At 48.5% G+C, this 13,011-nt stretch overlaps 1 protein-coding gene across 7 annotated transcripts in view; it reads right to left on the bottom strand.

The window, feature by feature from the left end:
• The window catches only part of LOC123771608 (UBA-like domain-containing protein 2-B), a 136,860-nt gene that overhangs the window by 123,372 nt on the left and 477 nt on the right, over positions 1-13,011 (bottom strand). For all 7 annotated transcript variants that reach the window (XR_011224713.1, XR_011224714.1, XR_011224715.1 and 4 more), the window contains exon 2: positions 8,755-8,841. Coding sequence is in view for 2 of the 7 variants with exons in the window: in XM_069313438.1 (XP_069169539.1) it covers positions 8,755-8,841 (87 nt within the window). In the remaining 5 variants the exon portion in view is untranslated. The remainder of the gene's footprint in view (positions 1-8,754; positions 8,842-13,011) is intronic.

Raw genomic sequence — 13,011 nt, 5'->3', positions numbered from 1 at the left:
TAGTCCCAGGCTTTACTAGTGGCACTAGCTGCAGTCTGTGATAGTCCCAGGCTTTACTAGTGGCACTAGTGTCCTGTGTTGTAGTCCACAACATGGCAACATTCAGTGTACATCCACACTTCACACACAACATTCATTATTGTAGCATCACCACTATGGCACGGGGCCCGTCAGAAAATGTGTGTTGTGTAGGTTCCAATATGGCCCCAGGGGGGGGGGGGGGGTCCCTAGAATTTGTGATCTCTAGAAGTGTTCTAATGTTATATAAACTGAAGATGTTGTATGTGTGTTGGAAGACTTTCAAAAACTCTGACCATACCCTCTGCTAGGAACAAAACACCAGCGTTGAATGTAATGAAACGCCATTTTCTGGGTGAGACCCGGAATCTCCCCGGAGCTTACTAGGTTGATATGCTAATGTCAGACTTTGGCATCAGTCATGTGTATGGAGTTCTGTGGGCCTACCGGAGACCACGAGCCAGAACCTGGCCCCCTCAGAGAGGCAAGGGGAGCAATGGCCTATAGAAACCCCCGTGTGGTTGGAAGCATTCTATGTCTGCCATCGATCGGGTCAGACACCCAGAAAGGTTAGCGTCCCAAAACAAACCCCTATTCTGGTGAAAATTGCTACCTAAAGCCAAACAAGGGGATAGAACTCCCCAAAAAGAAACTAGTAAACGAGTATGACGTCACACTTCGCTGCGCCGCTGTGTGCACAGCTTCCCCCCTTTTCCCGGGAGGTGGAAGGGGGAGCCCCAGACCCCCCACGCCAGCTATCCACCCATCAGTTCCGAGGCAGGATGTCAAAACACGCGAAAAACTGCCGACTGGAGGGAGGGAGGGATGCTAAGAAGCCTCCGGGTCTCGCCCAGAAAATGGCGTTTCATTACATTCAACGCTGGTTTTCTGAGGGGACCCCCGTCGGCTCCCCGGAGCTAACTACCCACAGAGGAAAAACATAGGGACTTACCCGGGAGGCAGTTGCTGCTCACTCCTCAACTCTAGGTCGAGGCAACTTGCTGCAACCGCCGACCCAAAACGACACAGGTCCGACAAGGCCCAGGGACGTTCACTAGGTAACGAGCAGCCAGGACCCTGTTCGACTGCCAAAAGTCCTGTGTCCGAATGTCAGCCCAGGATGTGTTGCCAAAGAAGGTAGCAAGAGTAGCGAACTTACGAACGTCATGGGCACAGGGATAGACCGCAGGCTGGCTAGCCTTAATAACTCTGTGGATGACCTGGGAGACCCACACCCGCGAACAGGAAAGAAGGGAAATCGGATCAACCCAGAGCGCATCCCCGGACACAGAAGCCATGGCGCACAAACAACGGCAAAGAGCTGCAACCGGACACAAAACATGATGCACCCCTTGCCTGACCAACCAAGCATCAACAACTAAGCATCAACAACCCAGGGACCCCTCCGGAAAGCAGCAGTCTCATTCTTCGGCAGATAAGAAGGATATGGCAGCAAACGAACAAAACCATAACGAAGACCGAAGGAGCAGAAACCCTTGCGCTGGAGGAGAGCATAAAGCTACCAACCCGACCCCCAGAGGCCAATGCCAATAGAAAAAAAAACCTTGGAGAAACAATCCGGAACCAAAGGGGCCACAACAAACCAAGGAGAAGAAAGAAAAGAGAGCACTCTGTCCAAAGACCAGGAGGCTCGGGTGGTACATGAGCAGGCCGAAGGTGAAACAATGCACGAGACAGCTTGCGAAACGGTGCAGAAGTAACATCAATATCGAAAGCAAGCTGAAGTGTCTCCGCCAGTTCCGCACGATACGAGGCAACAGTGTTAGGCAAAAGGTGACAGTCCATGAGCAACCAAGAAAGGACAACATCATCCGAACGGAAAGCGAAGCATAACGACGAAGACGTAAAAAGTACTGGAAGGACTGCCAGGAGACTTCATACTGCTGCCGAGACGAAGCCCGCAGGTGGGACACCAACAAAGAAGCCACCTGATCACCATAGAGATGATGATAAAGCAGAGTGAAAAAGATCATACACGAAGATTCGAGGAGAAGATCAAACCAGCCACGTGACGCACTAGGCTGATCTGTTGGAAGAGGCGGAGCCACGGGAAAACCTCTGGGTTCGGACACCGGACATGCAGCACCTGAAACCACGGCTGGGCCGACCACCACAGGGCCATGAAGACTACTCTTCCCTGGTAGGTCCCCAAGGGAATCAGGACCTGGAGCAATAGCTGACCTGGGGGAAAAGAGGTACAGGAACCCCCACCTCGAAAATCCTGCTGAAAGGTATCGACCCCCGATAGCCTCGCAATCGGGGAAAGGTGCCACATATTGGGGTAAGTGCCGCGACCACGCCAACGAGAAGAGGTCCACCTTGGGGCGCCCAAACATCTGGCAAAGCCAACGGAAGGAGTCGGCGTCGACCGTCCATTCCGTGGAGAGGGGAACGAAACGAGACAGGCCATCGACCAAGACGTTGGACACTCCCGCACATGAACAGCCAGGAGAGCCAAACCCCCGAGAACTCAGCAGACGAGTCACCCGAAGCGACCAGCGCCAAAGAGCCAAGGACCACATCGAATCCTCTCAGTTCAGGCAATGAACCACCGGGAAGCAGTCCGAAAGGAGCCAGATCGTCAATCCTCGGCCGACCCGAACCCTCCGAAACGCAAACCACACTGCTGCGAACTCCCGCACTGTGCTGTGGGCTCGACGGAAGGACGGACCCCCCCACGCCTCTGGCTGGCCTGGTGTGCACTGGTCACAAAGCCCCAGCCGAGAGAAGAAGAGTCCATGAACACATTGAGCGATGGCTCGGGCAGGCGCCAAGGCACTGAACCCTGAAAAACCTGAAGAGGAAGCCTGTAACGCAGCAGCCGACGCAAAGCCCCTGGGGTTCGAACCCAGCGATCGCAAGAAAGGTGGAAGGGACGTCCCCGAAGGAACCAGAACAGCCGACGAAGCCAAACCCGACCCGGCGGGTAGACCATCATCGCGAAGTTCAGGCTCCTGCACAAACCCTTCGAGCAACCGCTGAGTGACCCGGGAGCCCCCCAGAAACAGGCTCCAGCTGGACCGCAGCCAGAGGAGAGGTTCTGGAGGAAGAGACAAGGAAGCGGTCCAAGAGTCCCACACATGACCTAGCCATGACCGAACCTGGGAAGAAACCAGATGGGGCTTCCTCTAGTTCACCAAGAACCCGAACCCAGCGAGCTGGGAAAGCACCAAATCCCTGGTTGCAGACAACTGTTGGATGCCAGTTAGGCGCCATACACATGGGGTGACCCCAATACCCTCTTATGATGGCCGGCGCTAAGCTAAACAACTTAATAGGTATCAACAACGTTGTCAGCAGATTTGAATGTAGCTCTGCGCCTCGCCTGCAGCCTCAGACCTTCAGAGACAGCCCTGGGCAACGGACCTTACACACTCTAGCTAGCTCCTGGCCCGTGTAGAAGATATATATATATATTTATAATAAACTAAGGAAAAGCAGTGGACGTTTGGTACTCCAACTCCTGCCCACAACCTAATCATTCTACAACATCATCAACCAATGTTTACACAACTGGACCGGCTGGGAGCCCAAACCAGCCAGTCGTTGAGGTAGGCCAACACCTGAACACCTAACAGACGCAGACTAACCGCGACGACCTGCGACGACCCGCGTAAGGCGTGTGAACACACGAGGTGCCTGATTCAACCCGAACGGGAGACAACGAAAGCAGTAACTTTGACGCCCCACACCAAAACCGAGCCAGTCCCTGAACCCTGGATGAATCGGGAAGTGCCAATAAGCATCCCGGAGGTCCAGGGACACCATCCAAGAACCCGGTTAAAACAAGAGCCGAACTTGAGATAGCGTAGTCATCGAAAAGGAGGGGCAATGAACCCAGGGGTTCAGACGGGACAAGTCCAGAATGAACCTCAGGTCTGCACATTCCTGTTTCGAAACACATTCCCGTTTCCCTCAGATGGGAAACCCATCTGAGGGATGACGTCGTTTCGATGACGCCCAAGTGAACCCACTCCAAGACAACTCAACGGAGCGCAGGAGAAGAGGTCTGCCCCGCCAGCCCTGAACCCCCCGAAGGAGGAAGGGCCACCCAACGCCACTGCAGGCCGAAGGAAATGACCCGAAATGCCCACAAATTGTGAGACTAAATGTGAGCGAACAGCACAAGCCTCCCCCCCATCGCCCCATCAATGGGGCGAACCGCGAAAGTGCCGGCACCCCTTACGAGACCCAGAACCTCGCACAGAGCGAGCACCGCGCCAACCAGACGAAGGCGGGTCCGAAGGCAGAGCCGAACCCGAAAATGGCACCAGTGGCTTACCACGATGAATGGAACCCCGAGCCCTGGCACGACCTCACCGGAGAGGCCCCCAATGGGACCCCTGGAGAACCAACACGTCCAGCACTGGACGGCAACTAGCCGAAGCAGCCTGAATATACTGTGCCACGGCCAAAGGAGCAAAAAGCAAAGAACAAAAAGGTAAAGACATCGTAAGAGCCAGGGCCCATGCCGATTCCAAGGAGGAGGCAAGCACCACCTGCCGACAAGCAAGCCGGGAAGCGTAGAACAGGGAAACTGTATCCCACAAGATCGACGCAAACAGCTTCAACGAGACAGACGACACGCACGTCGCCAAGCCGAAGGCACTGGACCCTGGAATGGCCCCGAGCGCCCCCACATCCTCCCCAAGTCCGAAGACCGCTCCAGGAGGGAAAAGAAGCGCAATGCCGAAGTCAAGAGGCCACGGGCACGCAAGTCCTCAGTCACCTGCGCACCCGAAAGGGAGGGAACCTGCACATGGCGCTGCAGCACACCAACATCCCGGGGAAGGGCAGGAGCAAACAAACACTCTTGAGGTGCTAAAGGTTACCCCCCAGGAAAACCTGAACCACCGTTGAGAGCGTGCGGGGAACGACAGAAAGATTGCCAAGCCTCCAAAGCAAAAATAGGACAGTCCGCCAGCCAGGACGACTCCGGAACCTCGTAACGGACCCAGGAAGAGAACAAATTCCCAAACCTCAAAGATGACAGATCCATCACCGAGGCGTAATCCGGGTCACGCAGGAGGTAAGACGCCATGGCTGCCCGCACCGCAGACGGTTGGATGCGGGAAACCGAAAACATCCGGAAAGACAGAACCGACGCACCCGAGTGAACACAGAACCGAACCCAGGGAGGGGCAGACGCCAAATCCAACTCGTACGCAGAGGGGGGTGGGGAAAGAGAACCCCACTCCTTGTAACAATAAGCCCCGCTCCGAGAGTAGAAAAACTCCGGCTAGGTCTAGCGGGGCCCAAGGCCCCCAAGTCAGCCCCTCCCCAGCCCTAAGATCCCCCTCCTCGGGACCCGGGGCCGAGTCATCCCCAAGAGCACCAGCCACTAAAGAAAAAGCCGGTGCAGCCGAGAAAGCCGAATAGAAGGGGGTCCACCGGTCAGACCCAGAGGCTTTGGTAGGGAGAGTGGATTCGAATGCCTCTGTCACCACACCAGAAGGGGGATCCCCCGAGACTGCCCGAGACTCAAGACCATCTAAACCCTGCCCCGACTCCGAAACCCTCAGATGCTTTGGGGCCGGAAGCAGGGGGATGGGGGGAAACCAGGATGCACCACAGTATAGGAAGGACGAAGGTGTGCAAAGGTGAACCAAGGTCGAGGCGACCCCACCCCCAAGTCAGGGTCCCTATAAGCAAAACAGGGCAGCCTCGGAGCATCCAGGTGAGTAACCAACTGAGCGCGTTGCAACAACCTAAACTGAGCATGCAATGCCTGCACTGCCCGTACATATAGAACATCATCTTGAGATTGGGTAAACTGAGTCACGAGCAAGCAACAGAACTTGCATGACTCCGGGTTGAAGGTATCACCGACCCAACAGGCAGCATGATGGAGGCAAAAATGGTGAGGGTCACCCTGAGTCAAGGGGACCGAACAACCCTAGAACTCGCACGAAGCGAGGGGGGACTCCGGCGACACATCCATCGGACCCACGCGCCCCCAAGGGATTCCCAGGGTCCTGAGCGCTTAATGGAAGCTCACGCCCAGGTAATCCCAGGCCGGGTACTGCTAACCGCCGCCCAAAACTACCAAACAACTGTCTAAACCTGAACCCCCGGGACGTGTACACTCACGGGGACCTGGCAGGGGGCACCACCAGAGGAGAACCGTGCACAGGTCAGGCACCAAAAAAATGGGCGAAGCAAGGCAGACCCCGCCCCCCTACAAGGCAAAAACAAAAAGTAAAATAAAACCCTGCAAGAGGACTACGTACCCCAAGAAACAGAGCCGGCCGCTGTAAGTGGTGAAAACAAGCTGCGCAGTACCCTGCGCCCCACCAGTGCAAGCTGCCTCTTACCCCTAAGGTAAACCAGGAAGATAAAACCCCTAAGCACCCAAAGGGCAGCCAAAAACCGAGCAGTGATACTGCCTAGCAGAGGCAGACCCCGAGGAACTTGTGGAAGGGAACCCCAAGCTCCAAGAGCAGTACTTACAGGACACCTTGGGACAAGAACACTAGGCACATGCAGCCGGAGTACTGTAAAATAACTCCTGGCTCTTGCACGCCTGGAAGACAGCCACCACACTCAAAGCACAGTGCTGGAAACGCTGGAGCCAAGCACACGACCTCCGGCTCTAGCATCAGCCTGAGAACTGATGGGTGGATAGCCGGTGCGAGGGGTCTGGGGCTTCCCCTTTTCTCTCCCAAGTTGGGGGGAGCTGCGCAGACAGCGGCACGGTGACATGTGACATCATGCTCGTTTGCTCATTTCTTTTGGGGGAGTTCTATCCACTTGTTCGGCTATTGGTAGCAATATTTTCACCAGAATATTGGTTTGCTTTGGGATGCATTCCTTTCTGGGTGTCTGACCCGGTCGATGGCAGACATAGAATGCTTCCAACTACATGGGGGTTTCTATGGGCCATTGCTCCCCTTGCCTCTCTGAGGGGGCCCGGTTCTGGCTCGTGGTCCCCGGTAGGCCCACAGAACTCCATACACATGACTGATGCCAAAGCCTGACATCAGCATACCAGCCTAGTAAGCTCCGGGGAGCCGAACGGGCTCCCCCCCCCCCACAGAAAATACATTGCCGCTAAAGCTAGAGCCCTTAAATATAAATCCCACGACATCTACGACATTTTTTGGGTCATAAGCTGAAACTCTGGAGAAAATTTTTATTTACAGAATGTGGCAAACCCTTACAGCAGAGGAAGAGCATCTCAGTGTATAGATAAAAATATTGCATATTGTATTTTCCTAAGAACTGTAAGTCAATTTTATTTATTTCTTAGAACTGAATGCCAGTATTATTTATCCTAGATGCAATTTGTCAACGACACTATGGCAATGCTATTTATCTTAGGACTGCACATCAATGCTATTTATCTTAGGACTGTACATCAATGCTATTTATCTTAGAACTGTACATCAATGCTAATTATCTTAGACTTTATATCCACTACTTGTGTAATGATACGAGACAGAAATCTTTCTTCAAGTGTGTTACAGTATTTATCATTGGGAAACAATAAATTCTAAAGTCAATTACTTTAATCATTAATACTGACATTGTATGCTTTACTCAGCATACTGCTACACCTCTCAACACGTACTGTACCAGAAATTGGCAGTTAAATTAAAAGAACTAGCTTTTAGTACTAACATATAATATCACTACTACGCTGGATATTAAGGTAATATTACATACTAAGTACAATACTGTATTAACAATTATCACTATTAATTATTATCACAATTATTTAAACATTACAGAAGTGTAGTAAATTTTTTCATCACTGTTAATGTTTAATACTGATAACATTAACATTAATGGGGGCCTGGTAGCCTGGTGGATAGCGCGCAGCACTCGTAATTCTGTGGCGCGGGTTCCATTCCCGCACCAGGCAGAAACAAGTGGAAAAAGTTTCTTTCACCCTGAATGCCCCTGTTACCTAGCAGTAAATAGGTACCTGGGAGTTAGTCAGCTGTCACGGGCTGCTTCCTGAGGTGTGTGTGTGTGGTGTGGAGAGAGAAAAAAATAGTAGTTAATAGACAGTTGACTGACAGTTGAGAGGCGGGCCGAAAGAGCAAAGCTCAACCCCTGCAAACACAACTAGGTGAATACATTCATATATCTGAACATAGTACTGTACAATGATGTTCTAAACATACATTTTTTTGTTAATGTGCATTCCAAAATTAGATCAAATACTCTTGACAAAATGCTGTATGTGGTATTGTACATGTAGAGAATACGACCATCCACGCCCCAGTCTCAAAGGGTTGGATGGAGCACTGTGTATGTATTATTCTGGGAAAATGCGGTTCCCAACTTGGCTAGGTGACACATCATTTCCTGACACACTACGTTCAACACAATATTTTCACATGTGATCTATGAGAAACATGCATAGCATTGTAAGAAGTAGCCAAAAGGATCAAAAGCAGGCAAAATGAAAACATTAAATGCCTATTACACACAGAAATCACAACAGCGTGATACATCAAAAGAACAAATCCACAAGGGCCGTGGGCCACAAGTCGATTAATCGACTGGAATTCTCTCGGACGTCTGGGATTCTCTCGGACGTCTGGGATTCTCTCGGACGTAGGTTCGAACCCTCGTCACGGCCTTTGTGGATTTGTTCATTAAATTACTATATTCAAGGTCAACAAAAACAACAAAGGCTACATTCTTGGAACAAAATATGGTGATGGAGGAGTAAAGAGCACAAAGCAGAGTCAATGCATAACATACCTCAAACTGCCAATGTGCAGACTGTAACAACTGTCTTGCTTGTTCTCTGGTAGCTCCCGCGGCCATAACAAACTGATTGATCATAACCTGCAACACACGAGAGATACGTACTCAGCATATCATATACATTTTTGAACATGCAGGTATATACATGCTTAGTGCTATAACTACAATGTACTGTATGTCAGTTATAAAAGTACAACTATTTATGAAGAAAGTTATAGAAGAATTAACCACCAGGTATTAAAAATGATTTTACAGTATTAATTTAAAAACAATGGAAAATAAAATATTTCTAATACACAGGTTGTTCTTGAATAATATAATTAAGTTTTAATAGTTAAACATGACCTTCCCTTACCATATTAAAACCTCTAAATACTTCCTTATTATATTGGATATCACCAATACTTTCATCTTTACTTGTTTATTATCGAACGCAAGGCCTACGAACTGCACGATAAGTTACTAAAGGCCGTGGCAGCTCACTACCTGGAGCATACCTGGAGAGGGTTCTGGGAGTTCATCCACTCCTCAAGCCCTGCCTAAGGCCAGGCGCAACTTGTAATAACTTGGTCCAACAGGCTGTTGCTTGGAGCAGCCCGACAGCCCACATATCCACTACAGCCTGGTTGGCTCGGCACTTCTTGTAAGGACTTATCAAAGTGCCTCTTGAATACATCCACCTTTGTTTCAGCAATACTGTACTTCTAATGCTTGCTGGGAGGGGTATTGAACAGCTGTGGACCTCTGATGTCTACACAGTGTTCTCTGTGTCCATGACACCTCTACTCTTTTTTTCTTTTTCTTTTTTTTGAGATATATAGAAGAGTTGTTACATTCTTGTACAGCCACTAGTACGCGTAGCGTTTCGGACAGGTCCCTGGAATACGATCCCCACCTTGAAGAACCGTTTTTACAACCAAGTACTCATTTTACTGTTGAGTTAAACAGAGGATACAGTTAAGGATTTGCTCCCAGTAAATCCTCCCCGGCCAGGATACGAACCCATGACAAAACGCTCGCGGAACGCCAGGCAAATGTCTTACCACTACACCACGGAGACTGGTAGACTCTTCATTGGTTCTATTCTGCACTTCCTTCCAAGTCTCTCGCTCCAGAATGTTGTTATTCTTCTGTGCAAATGACCAACTGACAATCACTAACCAACAACCAAGTATACTTTTTCTACAGCATAATCCAGGAATAAGTGAACTGTGTGTGTATACACTGATAAATGGGAACATCTTGATGTACATGTCACTTTCAAACACTCCACTAGTTCTTCAATGCGACTCCCCCCATCCCAACAATATTTCAACCACAGGAGATATATATACTGTACAAGGCTTCCACAGGAGTTTACTGGCCAACCAACAAGTATACTATATTCCAGAACATAATTTAGAGCTAAATCAATTATCTATATACTGGGTACACCAAGAAGTGAGATGAACCTCTTGTTGAATATGTTAACTGATTTTGTTGACAGACATCAGGTGATATAAAATGAATGTGATCAGTTTTCCACCTGAACCGTCAATGTGATTGACAAGATGATAACATGAACAATGTTACTTGCACTATGATTGGCCAAATTAAAAGTTGTAGTGACCTCTATTGAAAAGAAGATGAACCAGAACCAAATCCCTAATAGCTTCACAGGAACACCTTTCTGAATCTGGCTTTCTTAGTGTTCCTAAGCACCTTTGTGACACAGGGGCCTGACAGCTTAGCAGACAGCACTTCGGATTCGTAGTCATGAGGTTCCGGGTTTGATTCCCGGTGGAGGCGGAGACAAATGGGCAGTTTCTTTCACCCTGATGCTCCTGTTACCTAGCAGTAAATAGATACCTGGGAGTTAGACAGCTGCTACAGGCTGCTTCCTGAGGGTGTGTAACAAAAAAGGAGGCCTTTTTGTTACACACCCAAAGGTGTGTAACAAAAACTTGTTACTTGTTAAAACTTGTTACTTTTTTTTTTTTTTGGAGGCTGACCCGGTCTCCGCGACCCGGTCCGCGGGGACACTAAGCCCTGATATCATCTCATGATAACTGCCACTTAAGAAGAATTATATGATGCTTCCATCTTCTCTAGGTACATGCTAGAGAACAATGCCAGAACAATACAGCCAAGGCAAGGTAGGCTACTGAGGAGTCAGTCTATATATTACAGGTACACTAACCTCCACAGAATTGCTACGATCCTCAGGCAATGTCGTTGAGACATTGGGAATCAAACGAAAAACAAAAACCTAGTAAGTATCCCCATATACAAACCTGAAGATGCAACAACCAAAAAATCTGCAGGGCAAATATGCTTGTGTCAAGTCTATACAAAATCAGATGGGATGCCATAACAACCTGGCTAGAAACATATCTGACAGTAAACCTTAGTCAGGGAAAGTACCTTGGTTTAGCAAACAACCCCCAAGTTCAAACACTTATGGCTGGAGGGAATAAGCAGCAATGGATCATGATATTTATGTACTGTACGTGATCCAAGCACGCCACACTTGGAGAGGGTCTGGAGAGCCCTCACTACCCCTCGTAGGTGAAAGCGTAAGGCCTCCAACACCTATAGAAGGATCAGGATAATAGTAAACTCCTTAATGTGCATGAGCACACAGACTGAAGGAATTTTTTTAATAAAATGATAAGATTTGTCCACATCAACAGGCCCTAACCACAGTGGAGAATAAATTTCACACGCTGCTCAGAAACAAAGCAAGTGACTTCAGAAGTCAGCTCAAAGAACAGGAACTCCACAATTCAGTGCAACCATGTATTTCTGTTGGGTATACGTATAGGGAAATGCAAGCCAACCCTAGGGAAGGCAACCCTGGTTACAGTCGAGGCATAATTAAATGCTAAAGCACATGCAGATTGGGTGGCATAAACAATCATGAAATATAAATACTGTATAAACAAAGTACTGCTCCCCAGCAGAACAAACCTTACAGAGAAAGCATCACATAGCTGAATAGCCAGAAGCAGGTGATGGGTGCACCAGGGACTGCAAGAACCTGGGCTGATGGCACCAGGCGTAAGAGTAAGGCGGCAGGCTGCCCGAGACCTCGGGTGACCTGGGCTGTCATCTGGTGGTGTTCAAGCACTTCTCAGGCTGGATATTTACACCACAGCATAGGTCATTGCCTTGTTTACCTATTGCTGTTAATTTCCTTCAAGCAGTTGCCTATTTGTTATGCTTTCTGGTGGGCTTTCCCAGTTTTGTAGTTGAATTCTGATCCTATGCTCCCCCTTTGTCTCAAAGACCGACCCAGATTATGGTTCTGGCTCCTGGCAGACATGGATTGGTCTCAAGGACCTGGTATGTTGGGCTAAGGTTCAGTAGTACCCAAGTTAAACTCAGAAAGGCACTGTAGGGTTCTTCCCAAAAACTAAATCAACTCATATCAGAATGAAGAAATGTCAAAATAACTGAAAGCCATGCAATAAAAACTGAACTACTGAAATACTGTACAGTACTTCTTTATACTGGTAAAGTATAAACAAAGAAAAAACTGCAAGTAGAGTATAGGCCCCTTACTTTCAAGGGGAGGTAAGTACACTGGTGACAATATATAAATTAGTGAAATCTTGGGAGAACACTGTGAATCCATGTTTAGTAATGCAATGGCCACACTGCAAGTAAATGCTGAGAACTCTTCCCAGACTTTGTAACGGAATCTGACAATACTGTATGCCCATGCACTCAGCTTCAGAGTGCTAATATTGAATGGAGAAAAGCCTCAAGAGAGGTGACATCCAACAGACCCTAAACATGGAGGACATTGCCCCACTTTATAGTGTCATTAGCCAATCACTGCCTTAACTACAAACTACTTGCACTATAACAAATTACTAAAGTTTTGCGAAGGCACTAAGAAGACTTACTGTAATAGTGTGTATAAATCCGCTTTTATTGAATAGACATCATCGAGTATGTGATAGCTTGTATGCTAATTAATTTGATACATCAAACTGTCGTGTATAAACCACTGACACTTACTGAGAAGCACCTTATATTGTCACCCAAACATCCAGGCACTTAATTAGGTCACCGACTATGTACATACAAACATTAACGAGGGTCCTAACTTAATGACAATGTTAAACATTAACGAGGGTCCTAACTTAATGACAATGTTAAACATTAACGAGGGTCCTAACTTAATGACAATGTTAAACATTAACGAGGGTCCTAACTTAATGACAATGTTAAACATTAACGAGGGCCCTAACTTAATGACAATGT

The sequence above is a fragment of the Procambarus clarkii genome, chromosome 75 (assembly GCF_040958095.1).
Source record: "Procambarus clarkii isolate CNS0578487 chromosome 75, FALCON_Pclarkii_2.0, whole genome shotgun sequence".
In the NCBI taxonomy this organism is placed as follows: domain Eukaryota; kingdom Metazoa; phylum Arthropoda; class Malacostraca; order Decapoda; family Cambaridae; genus Procambarus; species Procambarus clarkii.
This window is presented reverse-complemented; position numbering and strand designations above follow the sequence as displayed.